General features: G+C 48.9%; 3 protein-coding genes across 3 annotated transcripts in view; 1 reads left to right on the forward strand and 2 right to left on the reverse strand.

Annotated features, from left to right (window-relative positions):
- Positions 1–6,050, reverse strand: part of LOC140075776 (uncharacterized) — a 37,461-nt gene extending 31,411 nt beyond the window's left edge. Inside the window, exon 1 of the mRNA XM_072122063.1 lies at positions 5,769–6,050. The gene's annotated coding sequence lies outside the window, so the exon portion shown is untranslated. The remainder of the gene's footprint in view (positions 1–5,768) is intronic.
- Positions 6,051–8,158: 2,108 nt separating this feature from the next.
- IQCB1 (IQ motif containing B1) lies at positions 8,159–16,039 on the reverse strand. The gene is made up of 14 exons (XM_072122064.1): positions 15,883–16,039; positions 14,919–15,028; positions 14,681–14,843; positions 14,384–14,513; positions 14,067–14,160; positions 13,299–13,398; positions 12,497–12,669; positions 10,934–11,043; positions 10,573–10,682; positions 10,198–10,340; positions 9,512–9,660; positions 9,310–9,441; positions 8,724–8,880; positions 8,159–8,648 (listed from the first exon to the last, which is right to left on the reverse strand). The coding sequence occupies exons 2-14, from the start codon at positions 15,019–15,021 to the stop codon at positions 8,416–8,418; spliced, it is 1,797 nt and encodes a 598-aa protein (XP_071978165.1). The 5' UTR covers positions 15,022–15,028; positions 15,883–16,039; the 3' UTR covers positions 8,159–8,415.
- A 232-nt stretch (positions 16,040–16,271) lies between these two features.
- EAF2 (ELL associated factor 2) lies at positions 16,272–24,680 on the forward strand. Its single transcript, XM_072122065.1, has 6 exons — positions 16,272–16,529; positions 20,075–20,169; positions 20,618–20,754; positions 20,837–20,982; positions 23,184–23,405; positions 24,266–24,680. Exons 1-6 carry the CDS (start codon positions 16,427–16,429, stop codon positions 24,310–24,312), a joined length of 750 nt encoding a protein of 249 aa, XP_071978166.1. The 5' UTR covers positions 16,272–16,426; the 3' UTR covers positions 24,313–24,680.
- The last annotated feature ends 1,030 nt before the right edge of the window (positions 24,681–25,710 follow it).

Here is a 25,710-nt window from a genome sequence, read left to right on the forward strand (position 1 = left end):
GAAGGGCCCGGGCGGTCTCAGGTGTCAGCTCTGCTGCGGTGTGAAGTGTTTTCAGAAGGGTCTGTCTGCTGCAGCAATAGCCTCTTATCACAAGAAAAGACCCGCAAAGACCTCATACTTTTCACAGCTGAGGGTCTGACATAATGGGGCTTATTTACTAAGGGTTTGCGGATCGCATTTCCGGCGGACTGTCCATGGTATTCGGGATTTGTGCCACTGAGACAGGGTTTTAGCAGGGGATTGTGTCGTACTCGATCGGATTTCGGTGCAGCGGCGCTGCTTTCATGGGACAGAAATCGGGGGCGTGCCGTCGGACGATCCGACTGGTTCGGACTGAGCGCGGAAATTAAGATTAAAATTGTGTCACAATCCCAAGCACTTACATGCAGCGGGAAGAAGAAGGTGAACTCCGGGGGACCTGAGCAGGGAAGCGGCACATGCAGGATATCGGGCGCTCGATCTTCGTGAATTGTGGCAGAGGGCATTATACACGGACAGTGCACTTTCAGAAACTCCTCCGGACGGGTAAGTAAATGTGCCCCAATGAGTTTAGGACCAGCACAGCTGACTGTGCGTTGTTCCGTTACATTGTATTTCTCTATAATTGATATGATACAGTCAGATCCTATTGGGCCACATTTACTAAGGACCTTGCGCCAGTTATCAGGCGCAATCTGCTTACACATGTATTTATAAAGTGTCACATATGTGTGGCGGCTGCACGGGTCCAACACAACATTCTGCACTTAAAGGGGCGTCAGTTGGACCCTGCGCCACATTTAACATGCAGTAGTATCCGACAGAATTATGTTGCGTGCCCCATGTTAAAGGGGCATAAAAAAAAGTTGGTGCCCTCTATTAGAGCAGTGCAGGGGGCACCAAATTCATGAAGAATGTGCAGCAGAAATCCTGAACCTGGCAGGGGATTTCAGGGGGTTCACTTACTTTTCTAGTCTCTACCCCACAAGACGCCTGATATGAATGCACAGTGCCCCCCAACAGAGCTGCCCTCAGGACAGAGGTGTCACACTTCCTTATCCATTTCCTCTATGACAGGTTCTTCTCCTCCAGTCTGTAATTTGCTGGGACGTGTGAATGAGGCAGACACTGAGCCTATTATTACATGAAGCGAGGGAAATATCAGAGCCGTATTCAACTGCCTGCAAGAACCCGGGCCCGGACCTTCATCACTTACAGCACTGACATTCTCTTACAGGGATAGAGCTACAACACTCCACTCCTATCATCCTCCAGGGACCGATGAGGGCAGTAATCTCTATATACACAACACAAGATCCAATGACATCTTTACTGCTCCACCATCATTAAACAGCCGAACCACAGGCTAGCCCCAGGATGAAATGGCTGATAACAGAGAGTAATAGATTGTATCCCCCCTATACAGTCTCCTCTCCCCAGGATGTAATGGCTGATAACAGAGAGTAATAGATTGTATCCCCCTGTACAGTCTCCTCTCCCCAGGATGTAATGGCTGATAACAGAGAGTAATAGATTGTATCCCCCCTGTACAGTCTCCTCTCCCCAGGATGAAATGGCTGATAACAGAGAGTAATAGATTGTATCCCCCTGTACAGTCTCCTCTCCCCAGGATGAAATGGCTGATAACAGAGAGTAATAGATTATACCCCCCTGTACAGTCTCCTCTCCCCAGGATGTAATGGCCGATAACAGAGAGTAATAGATTGTATCCCCCCCTGTACAGTCTCCTCTCCCCGGTATGTAATGGCTGATAACAGAGAGTAATAGATTGTATCCCCCCCCCCCCCCTTTACAGTCTCCTCTCCCCATTATGTAATGGCTGATAACAGAGAGTAATAGATTGTATCCCCCTGTACAGTCTCCTCTCCCCGGGATGTAATGGCTGATAACAGGGAGTAATAGATTGTATCCCGTGTACAGTTTCCTTTCCCAGGATGAAATGGCTGATAAGAGAGAGTAATAGAATGTTTTCCCCAGCCCTCACTCCTCGTGTGATGAATCTTGGGGTGACGCAGGGGGAGGTGATCACAATGAATGGGTGCGTTCACACGTTGCAGTTAAAACTGCATGGCAATCAGCTTTGAGGTGGGTTTAGGTGCAGTTTTGTCAATTGAACAGGTGAAAGACATGAACTGAACGGGTGAATAAGATTTTGAAGGGGAAACCTGCTCCACAAATGTCATTTACTCGTTCTGTTCATGTCTTTCACCTGTTCAATTGACAAAACTGCACCTAAACCCACCTCAAAGCTGATTGCCATGCAGTTTTAACTGCAACGTGTGAACGCACCCTATGTCTACTCTGAGTAGATGATTAGTTTAGGTCTTAATGAGCAGGATGATCAGTGATGGGATCAATCACCTGGTGCAATGTTCTGGACAGATGTTCTCATAATCCTGATACATTTCTGCAGCCGCCCCTGTGATATACTCCGGGGATTAGAGCCGCTCTATCACTGTGGAAGTTATGATCAGGCTCCCAGATTATTGCACAGGTCTTTAGCAGCTTTAGGCTGCATTCACACTGCCGCAAGGGGGGCGCTCCGTACCCAGGAAAAAGATAGGACATGTCTTATCTTTTCCCGTATTACGGCGCCATGCGTCATACATCCCTATGAAGAGGGGCGGCGGTGAGCAGCGCTGCTGTTGCCTGCTGTGCTATGGTACTGTGGGCAACGGCAGTGTGAATGTAGCCTTACACAAGAGGCCCGGGGATGCCTTGCAAAAATGTGGCCCCCGGGAACGCTTCGCACACATGGGTACTATGTGCAGGGGGTGTGTACTATGTGCAGGGGGTGTGTACTATGTGCAGGGGGTGTGTACTATGTGCAGGGGGTGGGTACTATGTGCAGGGTGTGTACTATGTGCAGGGGGTGTGTACTATGTGAAGGGGGTGTACTATGTGCAGGGGGTGTGTACTATGTGCAGGATGTACTATGTGCAGGGGGTGTGTACTATGTGCAGGGGGTGTACTATGTGCAGGGGGTGTGTACTATGTGCAGGGTGTACTATGTGCAGGGGGTGTGTACTATGTGCAGGGTGTGTACTATGTGCAGGATGTACTATGTGCAGGGGTTGTACTATGTGCAGGGGAGTGTACTATGTGCAGGGGAGTGTACTATGTGCAGGGGAGTGTACTATGTGCAGGGGGTGTACTATGTGCAGGGTGTGTACTATGTGCAGGGTGTGTACTATGTGCATGGGGTGTGTACCATGTGCATGGGGTGTGTACCATGCGCATGGGGTGTGTACCATGCGCAGGGGGTGTGTACCATGCGCAGGGGGTGTACTATATGCAGGGGCTGTGTACCATGTGCAGAGTGTGTACTATGTGCAGGGGCTGTGTACCATGTGCAGTGTGTGTACCATGTGCAGAGTGTGTACCATGTGCAGGGGGTGTGTACCATGTGCAGGGGGTGTGTACCATGCGCAGGGGGTGTGTACCATGCGCAGGGGGTGTGTACTGTGTGCGGGGGGTGTACCATGTGCAGGGGGTGTGTACCATGTGCAGGGGTGTGTGTGTGTACCATGTGCAGGGGTGTGTGTGTGTACCATGTGCAGGGGGGTATGTGTGTACCATGTGCAAGGGGGGTGTGTGTACCATGTGCAAGGGGGGTGTGTGTACCATGTGCAGGGGGGGGTGCAAGGGGGGGGGGGTATACTATGTGTGGTGTGTGGCAGATTACTGAATACTGGGGTCTGGTCTCCATTACTTGGCGCCCCCTGCACGGTCCGGCTGAGCAGTAACAGTCCCTTTAGGTGACATTTTTTTCACTTGTCGGTTACAGAGCAGCTGGGACACAAAACTGGCACAGACACAAATGCTAAGTGCACCAGTTGTAATATATTTCGGTGAGTGTCTTGTCTGCAAGAAAAATGGAGGTGAGCAGAATTTACATAGTTTCCTATCTGCAGGCAGCATGTTATAGAGCAGGAGGAGCTGAGCAGATTGTTCATAGTGTCCTATCTTCAGGAAGTATGTTATAGAGCAGGAGGAGCTGAGTATATTGTATTTAGTGTCCTGTCTGCCCACAGCATGTTATATAGCAGTAGGAGCTGAACAGATTGTACATATTGTCCTATCTACAGGCAGTATGTTATAGAGCAGGGGGAGCTCAGCAGATTTTATATAGTGTCCTATCATTAGGCAGCATGTTATAGAGAAGGACGAGCTGAGCAGATTGTACATAGTGACCTATCTGCAGGCAACATGTTATAGAGCAAGAGAAGCTGATCAGACTCTATATAGTGTATATCTACAAGCAGCACGTTATAGAGCAGGAGGAGCTGATCAGATTGTATATAATGTCCTGTCTACAGGCAGCATGATATAGAGCAGGAAAAGCTGAGCAGAGTGTCCATAGTGTCCTATCTGCAGGCAGCATGTTATAGAGCAGGAAAAGCTGAGCAGAGTGTCCATAGTGTCCTATCTGCAGGCAGCATGTTATAGAGCAGGAGGAGCTGAGCAGAGTGTCCATAGTGTCCTATCTGCAGGCAGCATGTTATAGAGCAGGAGGAGCTGAGCAGAGTGTCCATAGTGTCCTATCTGCAGGCAGCATGTTATAGAGCAGGAGGAGCTGAGCAGAGTGTCCATAGTGTCCTATCTGCAGGCAGCATGTAATAGAGCAGGAAGAGCTGAGCAGACTGTATATAGTGTTCTATCTGCAGGCAGCATGTTATAGAGCAGGAGGAGCTGAGCAGATTGTATATAGTGTCATATCTGCAGGCAGCATGTTATAGAGAAGGAGGAGCGCTGGTCAGATTGTATATAGTGTATAAGGAGATCGGTCATAAGGAAAAGCCTGAGAGATGTGGACACGTGTCTGCCCCCGGAGAGCAGGAGTCTCCCAGCTGATGGGGTTATCCTCTGTACTGCAGGGACGTGACGTCACATACTGATCTGTCAGAGACTTGTCATATATGACCCAGCACACTGCGCTGACACTGCAGCTCTGCACACCCTGACCTGTCACTACAGCTGTCACGGGTCATCTCTGTGCCCCATCTAATGCCCATCAAATCCATGAAGAAAACGTAAGAGCTGCACTTTGGGCGGTGGGACAGATGCCCCCCCGGGCCGGCATGTCACCCTGTGTCTGCTGTCATGGGGGGTGTGACCCCTGTACACGAGTAGCCCCCTATAGGGCACAGGACAGCCCCTACCTGCGGGCAGCTGCATTGTGAGGACTGTAACATAAGCTATTGTTTTCATGTAACACGAGGCTGCAAGACAATGACCCGCTACAGTATCAATATCTCATAGACAATGCCCGCAGTCACCTGCTGTACCGCTGGCACATTGCACCAGCACTTCACCAAGTCTATATCCGCAGTTTGATAAAAAAAAATCTGCTGAGCGGCTGCAAACTTCTTATAATACCCCAGGAATAAGGAAACACGGACAGTAGGCGCCTCCTCGCCCGTCACTGGGGCATCTGCAGCGCCCGCTGCTCCGTGTACAGATCACGTTACAGGAGGATCACATCACCAGAAATTATAGCCGTAAATTCATCATCGCACAATAATCTCCTCTGGATAAACTAGAAACACATTTCATCCCAACATTTGTAGGTCCCATTGTCACAAAAAGCCACAATAATGATGGGTATACAGGTTTACCCCTGATGACAGGACGGAGGTCACGTCTCTGGTTACCTGGCGCTATTGTTGTATCCACAAGCCCCGGGGTCAGGACACAATAGGCTCATGTGATTGTCACCCTGTCACACATGCATAGCGGGGCCCGGCCACGTTACACCCCCTGCTTACCATTGTCAGAGGAGAGGGGTGTGCGGGTCATTCTGCGCTGCGTCCCCCATCACCTTGCGGTCTATCCGGGGAAGGCTGAATACTCCAGTATCCGGGCTGCATTGTCCTGCAGATAGGGGCACCTGCTGGTCCAGCGCTGCAGGGGTCAGTATATTGGCTGCAGGTGTGTACAGGGCTGTAGGATACCTGGAGCCGGCCCTGCTGCTTCTTTGTGTGCGGTCTCTGCAGAACCTTGCTTTGCATTGAGGATAAGCAGCGAGCATCCCCCCTCCTCCTCCATCATCATCACCGCTCCCTCCCCACCTCCTCCTCCTCCTCCCTCGCTCTGTCCCTATGAATCAGCTCTGCCCTCCCTCCTCGCTCATCCTCCTCAGGGTCCAGCTACACTGGCAGCTCATGGTTTCCCTGGTGCTCATGGTAACGGGGGCAGGGACCCATGGCGGGTCCCAGGCCATCACATCATCTCTGCACCAAGGGACGGGTGCTCCCCAAATATAGGGATAGTATCATCACTTCTATGGCACCCAAGAGAAACAAGAACCCAGTATACATCCTATATAACAATACAGAAAGGAGTAAAAAGCCTGGACTGAAGAGCTGACAGTCTTTGGTAGATGCCTTGGAACTACCCCACACACATAGGGAAAGTCCTATAATTGGGGCACCGGTGGTGGCGCCAGAATGAATACAATTGTTTGGTGCAATGGGTTAATCTTTTGAGGGGGACACCTCTGACTCTACAAGAGAATGATATCTAAGGACATGCCCATATTTAGGGGCTGACCCGTGCACAATGTTCTGGGACATGGCTCCTGTATGTGTATTGTGCGCAGGGTCTATAATGTTATCCCATTAGTGTACATACATATGTGAGCTGCAGTACCAGGCATTACCTGTGAAGACATGTGTCGCTGTTACCACTGTTTTACTCCCTGGTGGGGGATTAGAGGTATATTTCCAATAGGGACTTCCTTGACCACTGAATACTCATAGTCAGGATTTGTTCCTCACAGAGCAGCGGGGGCAGTACCCATCTTCTGTGTTTGTAGGGGTTTTACACTCAGGCTGTGGTATATGGCTTCTCCTATCACATTGCAGGCAGAGTTTGTACTGGGATAGTAGACAGGAGGTGACATGTTGGCGCGGCTCTGGGTGTATGGATCATTAAACCCTTTATTGCTGCCTCCTCTCATCATCTTCCCTTTGTAGAGGCTCCACCACGCGCTCCACCCTGCAAACCTTCCCCAACAGCTTCCGGAGGAGATCAGCTCCCACCCCATAGACATCAAGGTGCAGTAACACAGGACTCAACCAAGACCCCAGCTCACTCCCAGCTCCTGATCCCCACTGCACATTATTCTGTAGTATCCAACTCTCCTTCCCTCCTAACCTGTCCAGATTAAATCCCTGGATAATTATCCCATAACATGTGATATAACACTGCAGACAACCCGGCCCCTCCTGACCCTGTACCATGTATCATCCATAACATGTGATATTATTACACTGCAGACATCCTGACCCCTTCTGACCCTGTACCATATATCATCCATAACATGTGATATTATTACACCGCAGACATCCCAGCCCCTCCTGACCCTGTACCATGTATCATCCATAACATATGATATTATTACACTGCAGACATCCCAGCCCCTCCTGACCCTCTACCATGTATCATCCATAACGTGATATTATTACACTGCAGACATCCCGACCCTCCTGACCCTGTACCATGTATCATCCATAACATGTGATATTATTACACTGCAGACATCCTGGCCCCTCCTGACCCCGTACCAGGTATCATCCATAACATGTGATATTATTATACTGCAGACATCCCAGCCCCTCCTGACCCTGTACCATACATAACATGTGATATTACACTGCAGACATCCGACCCTCCTGACCCTGTACCATGTATCAGCCATAACATGTGGCAGTGAAGGCCATGAGTCTGCTTTTACAGTAAAGAATCACATCTATTGTGATGTCTCCTTCAGGTGCCCCTTTTGTCTGGTGCAAGACAAACCACTGTAGAAAAATGTTTTTTTTTTTCCCCCCAATCATAAAGGAAAATTGGGGGAGGGACAATATGATCAAACAGAATAACTGACCAACCGCGTAACTGGTTTAAGAATTAATGGTAGGGCATCAAATGGAGCCTGCATCTTGAAGGGAAGCCATCAGACACCTCTATACCCATACCCCCCTCCAAATTTAGTCAGCCGGGTGTTCCAGATTCCCATTCAGGCTGTGGCTCCTTCCTTGGTTCTCTAGTAAACATCCCTCTGCATCCATTTGAGGAAAAACCAACACTACCTATACCCAAAGGCAGTTCTGTGCGTTTCTTAGATCCATGGACACAAGGACAGTCTGATTGCATGTCATGTAGAAGAATAGACATTTATTACTGGTGAAAAAAAAAAAATCAGTATTTTTTCTAACAGGTAATTACAACATGGACAAATGTACATACAATATCTACATGTCAAGACACATGTACACGCATGGTCACATGACCGAGCACCAATACGTGAATAGTTACTGGATGTCAGCGGAACATCTGGTAGGACCAGACACTATTTAGGAGTTGGTTATGGGACTTGTAAGTGGTGGATTCACGGACTATGACCATGTTAGATCAGGGCTGTTTGCTTCCAGCGATGAAGATTATGCCGTGCTCCAGGTCGGGGAGGTCTCCTAGAGAAGCGTTCTCTTCCTCCACAAAATCATCACTCAGCTTCTTCCACCAGGGCCAGCGGCTGCGCTTCAGCATCGTGCTGTGACACTGCTTGGCCTTCAGGGCGACCGGGACTGACCTGCTGGTGAAGAAGTCCATGTCCTTCTCTGCTGCATCCCTTAGACTCGGGGCACCTGTAATACCCAGCACACAGTGAGGAGAGCGGCCGACCTGTGAAGGGGAGTATAAGCACTCACACAAGGACGTACCCATGAGCATGCTGATGTCGGTGTTGATCTGGGCGAGCAGCGCCTCCCTGCGGTGCTCCGATCTCTGCTGCTGCTTTCTGCTCAGGAGGAGATGTCCCAGCCGCTCCTGCACCTTCCCATGAAGCTCCTGGCTCTGCTCTAGTGACATCTGCTGGGCCTGAGGGGAAACAACACTCATTGTTCCAGGGATTGGATAGAAGATCTGTGCTGGGGCTATGGTCAGATATATAGGTGGTGCACATCAGAGGAGCCACGCCAATCACTGTCCCAGGCACCCAATAGAAGAGCTGGCTACAGGGGGCGCACATGCCTGCAGTGCTAGGATAATGGAGCCCAAGAGGATTAACGCCTACAAATCCCGGCGTAGTACTTAAACATTGGTATTAATGAATCTCAATAATAATAATAATCAATATCACAACATCAGAAACCATTTGGATGCAAGTCGTTCTGATGCTTTTGGAATGGCTGCCGATTTACTTCTGTTGTAAATACTTCAGCCGTTCTGCAACGTGTGAACACACCCTTAGACTATACAGCAATGAGCCCAGTCTACTCCCTCAGCAGTGACACGTAATATTCTGACCGGATGGAGCTGCAGGTGACTGTCCACTTTCTGCTGAAGCCTTGACCGCTCCTCATCTTTAAGATCTTTATGCTTTTTCCAGGGGGATAGAGACTCCCGGATCCTTCTCCGCATCTTCAAGAACCTCAGAGCCTGGAGAAAGACATGCAGGACATCAGGTCTGTTCATGGCCCTTGCAGAGTATGTCTCAGGACGTACTTACCGCTCTCTGGATGGTGACTGCAGCCTTGTACTGTCTAAGGGCTTGTTTCTGCAGCATGAAGCTTTTTCGGTCTCTGTACCCCCTCCAATGTCTCTGTACCATAAGCGCAGCCGTCTCCTGGGTGTCCCGGATGTGTTTGTCCATTTGTCCTTTACAAGACACAGGAAATTAAAGAATTTGAGGGGGAAAAAAAAAAAAAAATCTATAATGCTTTGTACCACATTTATCAAGGATTTCAGACATTTGGCACTATCAGAAGGCGTGACCTTCAGAAAATGAGTGTGGCCTGTAGGAAATCATCTGTGTGCTCATAATTCTAGTGCACAGGTTAGACCAACTAAAAGTAGGAACTGACAGTCTGCGTCACCAGAATTCATCAGCAATAAGTTTGGAGCAGCAAAAGAGAAGTCTTTCCATTTAGAGACTGGCAGAACCTGACACATTGTGCATTTTGGGTCATATTTACCAAAGGGAATACAAAGGTCAATTTGCTTGTTGAGTGTGCGACAGATTCATGAAAACTGTCGCCCCTGCACTGCTTGGAAGCGGCACCTTCTGTTTTGGTGCACCTTTGGCTTAGAGTGTGCAACACTTGTTATAAAAAAACTTTCAGTCTAGTGCAAAGTCAGACAGAAAACTGGCACAAACCCTTTAATAAATGAGGCTATTGACAGTCAGGTCAGTACCTGCATGGACGATCTCCAGTAGCGCCAGCTGCTTCTCTCTGAACTCCCTCATGGCCCGCAGTCTCCGGAGCTTCAGACACTCTCGCAGATCCTCTTCCTCTCGCAGTCTCTGCTGCTGCTTTGACTCTTCATGACGTTTTGCTCTATATTTGCAGAATAGATCATAGGTCAGTATCAATAGTCATGTCAGACGTGCTGCATGTTATGCAGAGGAGTGAGGGCGTCCACAGAGGACCCTGACCTACCATGCCTTCACGGTCACAGCTTCCTCACCACCACCTCCCACCGACATTCTCCCGAGTACATCACATCTCCTAGCATATGGTGCACAATACAGAACCTCTCTTCCCGCATATTACCAGCCGGTGCTTGTACCTAAAGCTCCTCTGTAAGGACGTCACTGCCCTGGGTAACTTTCTCATTCTCTTCCGTATCCGAAATCCCCTCCATAAGGCCTGGATGATGCAGGCAGCGCGGTGCAGCCGCTGCAGACAGGATGATAACATGTTACAACTAAGTGTACTAGGAATTCAGAAACTAAAAACTCAGATACTTAAATATAGGGACAAATTATTATTATTATTATTTTTTAACCGTTTATTGTACTTCCCTCTCCAATGCTTCTGGTTGATGCATCTCTTATCAGATCCCCATTACCTCCATGTGAACATTAGCCATGTGACTGGGAGGAGCCTCTTCTGCCCTCTATAGACCATCTTTTGGCATAGCATCTCACCTGCATCTCCTCCTGCTGATAGGAGCTGGAATACAGAACATCCAGGAGGCGGCTGAGCTCCCGACCAAAGCCTTTCCCAGTCCATTGCTTACTCAACAGCGATCTGAGCCCTACACGGAGATCATACATGTTCATGAACCAGCACAGGAGAACATCAGCTAAATATCATCTGGAGGAAGATAGTTCTGTACATTACCGCAACAAGTAACTATATAAAATACAAGATTAAAAGGAAAGGGGGGAGTCTAGAGTCATAGGTTCTAGCAGCCACTCATACCGTGTTACCCAAGCCTCAGTGTTGTAGTTTCACAGGCTGTTACACAGTCTTCCCCCCTTTGCCTTCTTACACACCTGTGTGGCTGCAGCATGGAGGAGCTCTAATAGAATTCAAGGGGACTTCCTGGTTCATTAGCATATTACAAATATAAGAAGATTCCCACAGTCCCTGTGCCTCAATCTCTGAGTAATGTCCTTGCTTTTTTTTAAGATTCCCTGTAAATATATGTGTCAGGACATGCAGGCAGCGCTATGAGAACAGACTGCGCAGCAGAGACTTCTAGGCAGCAAACTGCTGACCACAAAACTCCTCACACTCCTACATAAATAATGTATACACGGCTACAGGAGAAGATCGCTGCCTCCGGGGAACAAGCACCTCACAGTAAAGGCCAAGAAGCTGGACCTGGAGGGGAAGGGCAGGACCTTGCTGCTCCATTGTTAGGCTTCGTTCTCATCCAACATCATTTATATATAATCCTGGGAATGCTTGTTTGAGCAGGGTGCAGAACCATAGGAAAAACCCAACACCTACAGATATTCCGCCCCCCTTTAGCTGTACTTCTAGTCCCCCATTTATGGGGGAATCCATACGATTAAAATTCAATTTATATAGCACACAGATTACGCAGCGCTGCACAGAGCGCACCAAATCACTCCCTGTCCCCAATGAGGCTCACAATTAATTTGGAGTGGGAGTAAACCAGAGGACCCAAAGGAAACCTGCACGGAGAGAACATACAAACTCTTTGCAGATGTTGACACTGGGACATGAACCCAGATCCCCAGCGCTGCACAGCTGTAGTGCTAACCACTGATCCACCGTGCTGCCCTTACATATCCATAGTGAGAAGGGTGGGGGGGGAGGAGGCAGGAGGGGGTAACAATATCCGTATGTGAGGGGTGCTTGTGTCAGGCTGGAAAAAAGACTTCTGCATCTTTCAGTTTCTGCCTCTGACATAATGTTTTTTTTTTTTGTTTTTTTTTTAAAGTTTGTCTCTGCATGATTTTTTTCCCACAGACAGAAAATATTCACTGTATCCATGTAACGCATAACATTCATCTGCCTACATATGTCCATTGTCTAATATTTAGGAAACATGTATGCCAAAACCATTTTTTATTTCTTCTTTTCCAGAAAACCGCAAAACGTAGTGCCTGGCTGTCCATGCCTTGATCAGGCTGTGCCCCCCTCCAGGTGATTATAATAATGTACAATAAATTCCTTCCATTTTTTGAAAAATTTTTCAGAGTCCCTTTCCTTATGCCTCCATCTTGTCAACCTACCTTTATATCGGGTGCCCACCATCCGTACTATCTGGGGATTGTTCTCCACCATCAGAAGCAGCGACTGAGTTGCAGAGCGACCAGTGACCGGATTAGAGGTGGCAGAAAGTTTGTAAATCAGCTCATCCAGGATCGGATGCAGCGTCTCCTCTGGAATCTGATGAAGGACGGCGCTGCCAGCAACAAGAAGCACGGAGTGAGTACATACAGCTCCCCCATTAGACCCTTATGCTGTATCCATCATAGAGACTACTAGTAACCTTATGTGGAATGATTTCAAAGGGCAGGACTACTATACTTATTTCTATCCTATATATCCCCCCACCTCTCAAGCACATAGCCCCTCCTTAATTATTCCCCTGGCGCTGGCGATGTAGTGACATTACTGGGAGTCGAGGGGTCCCTGGTGGCATTGTGTATTACTCCCTGCTCTGCCACGGCACGATCAGCTGCCATACAGTAGTAGGGCTCCTGGTGCCCCCACTATGTCCACCTTCCACAATGACCTCGTAATCATGGTGGGCAGTCACACTGGCAGCACATTGCCAGGCCCTACTATAAATGGTGTTCTGGGGACTATGTATGGATGTCTACAAGTCCAACATGTCCTATTCACCTCTATGGGATTGTAGAGCGGTTACCTCCCCCCCCCCCGCCCCCCACCGTTATACTGTCATCATGTGAAAAGCCCCCTCCCTGTGCCTGGTCTATGGCGAGACATCGACCCCTGTATCCATGTACAGGGTTAGTATTATGCAGCTCTTGTGTCAGAACCGCTGATGCCGTCTGGTATTGGCACTACCTGTTGGCGCGCAGGATGGCCTGCAGTAGAGACATGACCGCCGTGCTGCTCTCCACGTCATCCGTCATCAGCAACTGCAGAAAATGCTCCTGCCTGAGAACTGCAACAGAACCCAAGAGATTCACACATTATATTCTCAGTAAAGTGAACGCTATATACCACCACCACCACGCAAAGATCTGATGACCTGAAGTTACAGCCCCAGAGTTAGGATCTAGTGTAATATAGAACTACACAAAGCTTGAGATTTCACCACCATGATCTTGTTACCATAAGACAGCAACACCGAGTCTGAGGTGCCACTCAGTGTTGTCATGGGGACACGGGGAAAGATGTGTCATACACCAGCATGTGATGGCTGCCTCGACCGCAACAGATACAACAAAAGGCTTAGACAGGTAGAGTAGGACCGCGAACTCTGCTGGCCGCCGCACCCCTCTATGCCCACAAGGACAGAAAACTAGTAATAGCGATAAGTCTCCCCCATGGTCTGGATTCCAGTAATTTAGTGTGATGAGAACGCTACTCCCACATGGGCCCACATTTGCATGAGCCGTGATTTCAGAGTTTCTCTTGACTTTTAAGCGAGTGACTGATAGGAGAGAACTCCAGACAAGCTGCAGAGTCAGAACACAGAGGTCCAAACAGAGTTTGGCTTAGTGACTCCTCAGCCCTGATCAGGATCTCAGTGGTGCAGCACCCCAGGTCCAGGCCTCTGCACCAGCCTCTTGCCTGCTCCATGTTTCCACAGCCCCCAGTGTCACTCACCAAGCTCAGCCAGCTGTACATGGCCACTGACCAGCCAACACAAAGCGTCCGTCACCTTCCGGAAGCAGCGCAGCAGCTCAGCGCTCTGTTCATCCTTACAGAGGAGCAGAACAGGAGAGGGGGTTAATCCCCAGGCAGGACCCGCACTGAACATTTTACAGTAAAAGTTTTTCAGGGATTTTGGCTTAATTGTAAGGTATGTGCAGACCACACGGCCCTCACATACATACAGTGCAGACCACGGGGACATTGCTTGTTTTTTGCATTTGGACAAGAGGCTTGGGCTATGAAAGACCTGCCATCCAGGTGCCACCTACCTTAACTGAGCGCACATATCTGGCTTGGATCCGCCTCCCCAGCACCAACATGTTCAGGGCAGCAGACGGCAGCAACTTGGAGTAAAAGACGTCAGCATCGATCTTGGGATCCAAACCAACACAGCACTTACTAGATGGCAAGATGAAAGGGAATCATGAAGTTAATGCCCCTCCATCAGCACAGCCACAGATACCAGATTACTGGTGTGCTTATCTCTGATCAGCTGATTGAGGGGCTCCCCATTGTGTACAGATGCCGCCATGCCCTTAGTTGACCCTTTAAGGCTGTCAGGTTACCTGAGGACATCAGCCAGAGCAGCGGCTGTCCCCCATCCTCCTTCCACCTGGCTGTAATCCTGCTTCAGCACCAGGACACAATACTGGATCAGGCCGTAGCTGTAGGAATCCTCCTTGAGCCTCTGCAGCTCTTCACCTCTGGAGGATGCACTGTCCAGTATCCCTGGAGAGACCCAAGTGGAGTGTGAACAGTGTCAGATGAATGAAGGCATCAGTAATGGCAGGGTGCGGCGCTCACCTCGCAGGTTCAGCAGCAGATCAGAGTTGTTGCTGCTCTCTGTCAGCTTAGATGCCAGCTCCAGGATCCTGCGGTCCACGGTGTGACCGGCGCCTGCGCTCATCCTGCTCCTGTGTGTGGAGATGGGAGATTCAGCAGAGCTGCACAGGTTATCAGCACCAGCACTGGGGCAGAGCCCTGAACCCGCATCTCCCAGGCCTTGGCCCACTACAGAATCCAATCACTTCTGCTCCTGTTCAGGGCAGCAGAATAGACTAAGCACAAGTTTTTTTGGGCCATGGTCACATGTGAGACTTGCGTTTAGTATTGCTACGCAAATGCTGCTGGCGGAGGAGTCCTTAGCCCCATAACATGCGCTTACACTGAAACGCATGAGCTGAGCGCCCTGTGGCCATACAAAACATCTGCTGCTTACCATGGAAACACAGTTTTATGAATGACCCCCACATTCCAGGGCACGGTGCATGTTCCATTAGTGAGCGCAGTCTAAATACATAATAATATTTCCAGGTAGCAGTAGGTGGACCCCCAGAAAATATTCAAAGCTCCCTCCCCCCCACCAGCATCTCCACACACCCTGACCTCCTGCTCCTCAGTAACTTCTATCAGACACTCTGCTTGCTGTCAGGGAATAGAAATGTTCATGTCCATGTGCAGATGCTCACAATCCACCTGTCAGCTGAGGGTCTGTTACAGTTGCCTCCAGAAGAACTAACACATTGTAACAACATAACTGCAGCAACAAGCCTACAGTCTGTACATAAAAGATGCTTCACATTCAGCAACAGCAAGCAGAGATCTGGAAACTCAAACACCGAGGTGACAAGTAAGCGGCCGCTATGTAACTATTTATCTTTATTATATGATTGGGATGATATGGAGACAAGCCGCCTAATGACCGCATGATATGCACAGAGCCCGGGCTGTCCTCACTATGGCGCGGCCCCCGTCTCCCGGGACTCACCGCGTGTCTCCTCCCGGCTCAATGAATAACGGGCCGAGCGGATGCCTTCACGTCGCCTAGCAACCAGCCACAAATCCAGAGCCGGCCGCCTCCTCTGCCAGGCCTCAGCCGCGCTGTATCCTGGGATATGAGACGCTTCGTCACCGCGGGGCTGGGAGCATTTATCCAGTCTCGGGCTCAGTCACTAGAGGAGCAGCTGTTTATTCTTTTTCTCCACAGTTTGTAACCATTTTTTCGAAGTAAAGAGCTCCAGTGTTTTATGCGGCGATAGTCAGGAAGATGGCGGCTGCACTGAGGACACATTTCCTCCATATATATTACACTCTATGTTCTCCATAGAACGCAACCAAACTGAGCGGACGAGGAGGAGGGAGAGCAGACGCCTGACGTCAGGCCATCACAGCGAATCAGAGCGCACGATTCTGCTGGGTGACCAATGGGCGTTCTCTAAGATAGGAGGCTCCGCCTCCGGCGGCTGGCGTGCGGTGGTGCCGGCTGTCCTGGGGCAGATGCCCGGAGGTGGCGGCGCTGAGCGGCCGCAGGGATGAACGGAGCCGCCTGTTCTCAGTTTGACACTAAGGAGCGAGCGCTGAAGCTCGGGGAGAGCTTTGAGAAGCAGCCGCGGTGCGGATTTCACACCATTCGATGTGAGGAGCGGGCGCCCTGCGCTGACAGCTGTTACCGGGAGAGGAGGAGGGGGGCTGCCTGGTACCAGGCCCCGGGGGAAGGTGGAGGAGAGGGGGCGGCCCGGTACCAGGCCCCGGGGGGAGAGCTGCCCGGTACCGGGCCCCGGGGGGAGGAGGGGAGGGCTGCCCGGTACCAGGCCTGAGGGAAGGCGGAGGAGGGGGGTCTGCCCGGGGGGAGGAGGGGGTGCTGCCCGCTACCATGTCCCGGAGGAGGGGGAGCTGCCTGGTACCAGGAGGAGCAGGGATGAAAGGGTTAAGTGATGTATCCCAATTTTTTTATAAAAAACAAAAAACCTTGCACGTTTAAGCAAATCTACCACCAGGATGATAGGCTGTTAACCAAGCACTGGCACCGATGTACTGGTGTGTGACCCTCTGCCAGGATCTGCTCTTCTTAAAGGAAATCTACCATTTGTGTTTATGCATTATGAATCAAACATACCCTGAGACTGCTGTAGCTACACTGATGCAGAAACATATCTTGTTTAATCCCTGAGCCGAGTGGTTTTGTTCAAAAAGCAATAATAAAATTATGATAATGAGACTCTGTTGCTCCTGCGCTTCTCCTTCCTTTAATAATGCCCCAGCCTTGTCCTGCCCAGTAACACGAGAATACATCATCGCTGAGTTGTGCCTGACAGGCGGACGTAATCAATCGCTGCATCGTACCCCAGCTGCTGTGTATGAGTCATCCAGCTCGGGTTGATTAGTCCTGTCTGGACAGTCCAGGAAGCTCCGTGTTATTTGTGTATGGACGGCAGGCAGCCTGCACCCAGCTTTTTTAGGGTCCTGAATTTTATATTGTATTGTATTTTGTGCAAAAAGACTTGGATCAGAGATTAAGCAAGATATGTTTCTGCATCAGTGCAGCTATAGCATTCTGAAGCTGAAATCAAATGGAAGATCTCCTTTAAAGCTTCCTATGCCCTTGGGTTTACAAAAAAACCTTTTAAAATTGTGAAAATGTATCTGGGGGTTCTGAGCCACAATGGTTCTAATGTAGCCTGGAGCCCCTTGGGCTCATCTGCATAATTTTGAAAGCTTTGTTTTTTAAAAACAAGGGGATAGGAAGGTTTAAGAGGAGCAGAGGGGAGACACCATTATGCTTGGTTTACAATCCTTCATCCTGGTGGTAGATGTGCTTCAAAATAAAACAAGTGGCAGGAGGTCCAGGTGCAGGGACGTGTGAGGTCACACAAGATGATGATATCAACGTCTCCGTCACTTCTGCTTTGGATCAGAACTAGCAGCCTTGTTTAACTACATTAACTGACAGCAAGCAGAGATCCTGAGTGTGGGATTGTATCAGGGAGCGGCTGTGAATTTCCACTGGTCCTTTAAGGATCTGCGCAGGTCAATGTGTTCCATTTACCTGCAGCAAACATGTGCGCGGCGCCTGTTATATACACTACATGTGGGCGCTCCGCCAGGAAACAGCTGGAACCGCACCGTCACTTCCTCATACCAGGTCACGGATCTGACGGCCTCAAAATAGCTGCTCACAGCTGAGGGTCTGGTACAGGGCAGATGGTTCCCCTAATATACCTATACTGAGACTCAGTACTAAATGCAAGAGGCATGCAAAATAAATAAAAAAAGTATAAACTTCACAATAATCTTTATTTTTATTTCCTGATTGGAAATTTAATACACAAACAATATACAAAAAAAAGTGCATTATGCATACAAATCTTTAAATATACCGACCAGGCTGCGTCACAGTGGGGACCAGTAGTGAAGGACCACAAGAACCCCGATGTGTGATGATTCTCCTGTTCTGATACAATGTAATGCTCCCTCTGCAGTGCAAACAGGGTTAATTTTTTTTTTGGCGGTTCACCGTAATATAACATGTTAATTTTATTCTATGGAATTACGTAAATACCTAATTTATATGGGTTTTTATTTTTTCAATTTTACTGAATTAAAAACTATTTTGGAGAAAATCTTGTACATTTTTTGCATCACTGTCTTTTCCGAAGCAGAACGTTTTTGGTTTTTTTTTTGGAGCAGGTCACATTATTTTTTTTTTTTCTAATGACTTTTTAGTGCATTTTGTTAAATGATCTCTTTTTGGGTTTTATTTTTACGAAGTTTACCAAGAGGGTCCAGTAATGATCATGTTTTATTATACAGGTTGTTACGGACGCTGCGATGCCAAATATGTAGGGGGGGGGGGGGGGGTTGTGAATGTGTTTTTTAGACTTTATTAAGTGTTTGTATGGGAAAGTGACATTTTAGGGGCTTATTTTATTTCTTAATTTTAAACTTATTTTTACTTTATACAAACTCGAGCCAGTGATGCTCTGATTGCAGGATTAAGTCCCATACTCTGCTCTACAATACTAATGCAATGCACTAATGCACTCAGACGGGAAGGGATCTGGCTGCCAGGGACACCGGGCAGCCCCAGAGCACTTGGCAGACCTTGGGTTGCTCAAAAGACGATTGGATCCCCCGGGAAGTGGAACGAGGGATCTAATCCTTAGGGGGAAGACCCTTCCACGCTATGGTCATGCTTGAACGTGGCGTGAGGGGTTATCACTAGCTAGAGGACCCGACGCTGATCGCGGGTGTTTGAGCGCAGTGTCAGCTGTAACATACAGGTAACACCTGCTGCTTCTGGTACCAGCTCCGATCGTCAGCCAGTGCCAAAAGCTGATCGTATCTTCCCGCAGGGATGTCCTATTACGTCCTGGTGCCTGTAGGGGTTAATTAGAGGGGGGATGAACTCTGTGACCCCTAGCTCTCTTCAGATTGAAGGGGCTACAGCTTGTGTATAGGTGATGGCGTGCAGGTGAAGGTTCCTCTGCTCTAGGATTCTCTAATTACCTTATTATAAAGTTCCTATAATCTGATGCCGCTGTGTGTGGACCCTTCGGCTGTGTTCACACGTGGCAGTAACACAATACAACTGGCGAGGAGCTTTGCCTAATTACTTTGGTGTAAACATTTGGGTTTACAAAACGTACCTTCCGTTACATGTGTTAATGGGTTTTGTAAACTCAAATTTCAACCGTGGTGTAATTGGGCAAATCTCTTTTCAGCTGTTTTAACGTGTGCATTAACGCCACATATGAACGCACTCTTGAGGATTGTGGGGTCTCGCAAAAATGTCAATGATGACACCTCATCCCTCCCCGGGGCTGCGCAGTGTTTATACGCTCATAAATGCTTGGCGTCAGACCAACAGGAGCCAAGGGGTCCTATAATCCATGGGGTCCTCTGTCCTGCTAAGGATTACAGCTTTGGTCTCCACATCAGCAGAGTTAGCAACTATTGGGGGGTCCTACAATCCATGTGCTACTCTGTCCGGCCATGGGGTTACTTTTCGGATCTCCTTCAACACACAGGGCAGAGTGGGTGACCATGGAAGGGGGCAGGTTATAGTTCTGGACTCAATTGGGGGGTCCTATAATCCTAGGGATCCTCTGTTTGACCAGTGATTACTACTCTTGTCTCCCATTGCACTCTGCAGCGTACAGACTCTTCTCTTTCCTCTCTAGATGATTTTAAACCGGCCTCGATCGACACGTCATGTGAAGGAGACCTGGAGGTCGGGAAGGGGGAACAGGTGACCATCACCCTCCCGAATCTAGAGGTGAGAACCTGCAGGGTGCGGGGGCTCATCCGTGTGTGTGTGTGTGTGTATTTGTATTTATTTTTGTATGTGTGTATATTTATGTGTCCCAGGAGGTGGGAATGTGACCTGTAGTAGATCCAAAACCAGAGTTTTCTCTGACATTTATTGCCCCCATCAGATGTGCAATCTCTCTTGTCCTCTGTGGTGCACAGCTATGTAATGTATGGTCCGAAATCTGGTCGTCTTAATACATTGTGACGACTTTCAAGATGGGGGCCGTGTCCTGAGCATAACCTTAAAGATTGTCGCCTCCCCCATTAACACATGGAACATCAGATGTCCTTTTTCTCTTATGGGTGTGAAATAACGGGTTATGTGTCTATAATGTGTAGATCCTCTGCTCGGCTCCTCGGGGGCGTGTCTGATTTCCCGCTTTTGTCTCTTACTCTTGTCTCCTCACTCTTAGGGATCCACCGCTCCGGTCACAGTATTTAAAGGCTCCAAGCGTCCCTACCTGCGGGAATGTATCCTGATCGTAAACCATGACACGGGCGAGTGTCGGCTGGAGAAGCTGAGCAGCAACATCAGTGTGAAGAAGACCAGGTGCCGGGTCCTGCCGCTCACATGGGGGGGGGGGGGGGGGGTCGCATGTCCCCTCACTCATCTCACACGTCTTGTATTGCAGAGCTGAAGGGAGCAGTAAGATCCAATCCCGCATCGAGCAGCAGCAGCAACAGATGAGAAACGCCAACAAGACCCCGAGCAGCGGCAAAACCTCCTCCCCACTGGGGAAACTCTCCCCCACATCTCCAATGGACGACATAGAGCGAGGTACCTACCACCCCCGCCTCATCCGAGGCTTATACCATGGAGGAAGATGAATAACACTCTCTGCCCTCCTTAAAGGGCTTATCCAGAGAGGTCAGACATGAACTGTTTTCAGTACCAAAGATTCTCGGCCAATTCTAACTGTGGGTCACAGGTCCAGAGCCTTCCACTTGCCTCTCTATAATGTCATTCAAAGCAGGAGTGGACATAGGAGCAAGTGACCCACTGATGGAACTTCCATTAGTAGCTGGTTGGGTCTACATCAGATTATACACCACCACTAGGAAGAGATCACTACATACAGATTATACACCACCACTAGTGGGAGATCACTACAAACAGATTATACACCACCACTAGGGGGAGCTCACTACATACAGATTATACACCACCACTAGGGGGAGCTCACTACATACAGATTATACACCACCACTAGGGAGAGATCACTACATACAGATTATACACCACCACTAGGGGGAGCTCACTACATACAGATTATACACCACCACTAGGAGGAGCTCACTACATACAGATTATACACCACCACTAGGGGGAGCTCACTACATACAGATTATACATCACCACTAGGAGGAGATCACTACATACAGATTATACACCACCACTAGGGGGAGATCACTACATACAGATTATACACCACCACTAGGAGGAGATCACTACATACAGATTATACACCACCACTAGGGGGAGATCACTACATACAGATTATACACCACCACTAGGGGGAGCTCACTACATACAGATTATACACCACCACTAGGAAGAGATCACTACATACAGATTATACACCACCACTAGGAGGAGATCACTACATACAGATTATACACCACCACTAGGAGGAGATCACTGCATACAGATTATACACCACCACTAGGAAGAGATCACTACATACAGATTATACACCACCACTAGGAGGAGATCACTACATACAGATTATACACACCCACTAGGAGGAGATCACTACATACAGATTATACACCACCACTAGGGGGTATCACTACATACAGATTATACACCACCACTAGGGGGAGCTCACTACATACAGATTATACACCACAACTAGGGGGAGCTCACTACATACAGATTATACACCACAACTAGGGGGAGCTCACTACATACAGATTATACACCACCACTAGGAGGAGCTCACTACATACAGATTATACACCACCACTAGGAGGAGCTCACTACATACAGATTATACACCACCACTAGGGGGAGATCACTACATACAGATTATACACCACCACTAGGGGGAGATCACTACATACAGATTATACACCACCACTAGGAGGAGATCACTACATACAGATTATACATCACCACTAGGAGGAGATCACTACATACAGATTATACACCACCACTAGGGGGAGATCACTACATACAGATTATACACCACCACTAGGGGGAGATCACTACATGCAGATTATACACCACCACTAGGGGGAGATCACTACATACAAATTATACACCACAACTAGGGGGCGCTCACTACATACAGATTATACACCACCACTAGGGGGCGCTCACTACATACAGATTATACACCACCACTAGGGGGCGCTCACTACATACCGATTATACACCACCACTAGGGGGAGCTCACTACATACAGATTATACACCACCACTAGGGGGAGCTCACTACATACAGATTATACACCACCACTAGGGGGAGCTCACTACATACAGATTATACACCACCACTAGGGGGAGCTCACTACATACAGATTATACACCACCACTAGGAGGAGCTCACTACATACAGATTATACACCACCACTAGGGGAGATCACTACTTACAGATTATACACCTCCACTAGGGGGAGCTCACTACATACAGGTTATACACCACCACTAGGGGGAGCTCACTACATACAGATTATACATCACCACTAGGGGGAGATCACTACATACAGATTATACATCACCACTAGGGGGAGATCACTACATACAGATTATACACCACCACTAGGAGGAGCTCACTACATACAGATTATACACCACCACTAGGGGGCGCTCGCTACGTACACATTATACACCACCACTAGGGGGCGCTCGCTACAGATTGATGCACACTAGTCGCAACTCTTGTAAACACTGACTTGTGTAGAGTTATCCCTGCTAGTAAAGTGCAGTCAGTGTCTGTCCTGTCTGATGGTGGTCTCTTCACTTGTGTTTGTGCAGAGCTGATGGCGGAGGCCAGTGTTATCGACCAGATGAGCAGCTCAGACAGTTCATCTGAGTCCAAGAGTTCATCTTCCTCCAGCAGCGATGACTCCAGCGACTCTGAGGACGAGGCAAACAAGTCTTCACGCTCTGCCCCCCAGCTGCAGCAGTCCTCGTCCAGCATGGAGATTGGGAATAGCAAGCCTCAAGATGGCGGCAAGCAGCTGATGAGCACCCTGAGTATGTGATCTCTGCGCTGATGTGTAGTTGGGGTAGAAGTGATAGGAGGTCATTTGATCTGTATGCTGCTCTCTCCTGTCCCGGGGGGGAAGGGGGTGGTATTTTCAGTTCATGTCACCATGTCCTGTCCTTGGGGGGGTATGTCTTTGTATGCCACGCTCTTCTGTCCTGGGGTTTGCTGCTCTTTCCTGTGCTCCGGGCGGGGGGCTGGTGTATGCCACGCTTTCCTGTTCTGGGGAAGGGGGGGCTGTATGTTCAGCATGCCGCACTGTTTTGTCCTGGGGTGGAGGGAGAGGACAGTCGATGTATGCCATTCTCTCCTGTCCTGGTGGTGGTGGTGGGGTTCGGTGTGCCATTCTCTCCTGTCTTGGAGGAGGGGGTGTATGATGTTCGGTGTATACTGCCCTGTCATGGGTGGGTGGGGGAGGGGGTTTGGTGTGCCATTCTCTCCTGTCCTGGGGGAGAGGGTGTATGTTCAGTGAATGCTGCTCTGTCCTGGAGGGGGGGGGGGGGGCGGCGCGATGTTGATGTGTATGCTCCATTCCTTTATCTCTGGCATAGGACCAATAACCGCACCCCATGCTGGCCGTTATCTACAGGGTGCGAGGAGTCCCCTGCAGGGCACAGTGCAGACGCCTCTTATGGGAATAGATAGCGAGTGGTAATCTTGGAGGGAGTCACTAGAATATAGTCCCTGTCCTCCATTGAAGTGCGCCCCTAGTGGTAGACCCCAGGCCATACTCAGTCTGTAATACACTTGGATCTTCCTCCGTTCCAGATGGTTCTAGGGATCCAGGACCTAACTCTGTTTCCTGCAGTCTTTGTTGCGGTTCTTCCTGATTTGTCGCTTTGTTTTCCAGGGAACGATCTGCAGCTCAGCGAGTCGGGAAGTGACAGCGATGACTGAGCCGCGGAGCTGACGCTCTACTCTCTGCACATGTGATTCAGCTTCTGTTTTGCACTAGATCTTAATGACTGAGGTGAATCTTCTGATCAGACCGCAGCACCGTGTCTTGGGTGGGGTCCGCTGCGCCCCCCACCTGCCGCCTTATACAATCACTGCCTCTTATTACTCAAGGATTTGGCAGCGTTTTGCTGCAGTTTTTTTCTTTCCCTTTAAATTTGATTTCCGGACTGATGTGAAGCGACACACAGGGGGCGCTCTGCCCGCCACCTCCAGGCCTTGCGTTATCTGAAGGGTTAAGTCAGTATTTCTTATTTCTATCATTTATTTTTTTTCTAAACTGGAAAAAGTGCAATAAAATCTAAACTGACTCCTTGTGTGTACAAGTTTCATCTCTCGTGCGCCCTAGTGATAGGGGGCTTATGATACCATGGAAGTGGGTCTCCATTACCCCTATCAAAAGCTATTATATGCTGTACAAGGGCAGAGCGCCTCCCCAGGACATACCGCTATCTGCAGGTAGTGGGCCCGAGGCTGTAAGCAGAGAAGTCTTGCCCTTATTTAGTAACTTGTACAATATGTTCATGAATTTTACATGGAACCTGCACAATCCCGGGATAACCTGCGCTACTCAGGTGTTCGATATTCCAGAATCTAAACTTTTGGCTGCACATGTCCTGCTGTTAAATATTTCATTTAGTATTTGCTCTCAAACAGTAAGCCTGATAGTAAAACTAGTGTTTGACTACGAATCGCATAATACATTTCTTGGTTCTATTAGAATTGATGGAAAGTCCTCCTCATCAGGCTGATCAGATTTTGATGGCAGAGACGAAAATGCTACTGAACAATTGATCAGCAGAACTGCACCAGAGTAAGGCTTCCTTCAGGATGTTCTCGGTTGTACCACAGAGACATCAGCAGGCTGTACCAGAGATACAGAGACTGGAAGAGGAAGAGGAAGAGACAGCAGATTATACCAGAGATACAGAGACTGGAAGAGTCACAGAGAGACATCAGCAGGTTGTACCAGAGATACAGAGACTGGAAGAGTCACAGAGAGACATCAGCAGGTTGTACCAGAGATACAGAGACTGGAAGAGTCACAGAGAGACATCAGCAGGTTGTACCAGAGATACAGAGACTGGAAGAGTCACAGAGAGACATCAGCAGGTTGTACCAGAGATACAGAGACTGGAAGAGTCACAGAGAGACATCAGCAGGTTGTACCAGAGATACAGAGACTGGAAGAGTCACAGAGAGACATCAGCAGGTTGTACCAGAGATACAGAGACTGGAAGAGTCACAGAGAGACATCAGCAGGTTGTACCAGAGATACAGAGACTGGAAGAGTCACAGAGAGACATCAGCAGGTTGTACCAGAGATACAGAGACTGGAAG

Source organism: Engystomops pustulosus, chromosome 8, assembly GCF_040894005.1.
Source record: "Engystomops pustulosus chromosome 8, aEngPut4.maternal, whole genome shotgun sequence".
Taxonomy (NCBI): Eukaryota; Metazoa; Chordata; class Amphibia; order Anura; family Leptodactylidae; genus Engystomops; species Engystomops pustulosus.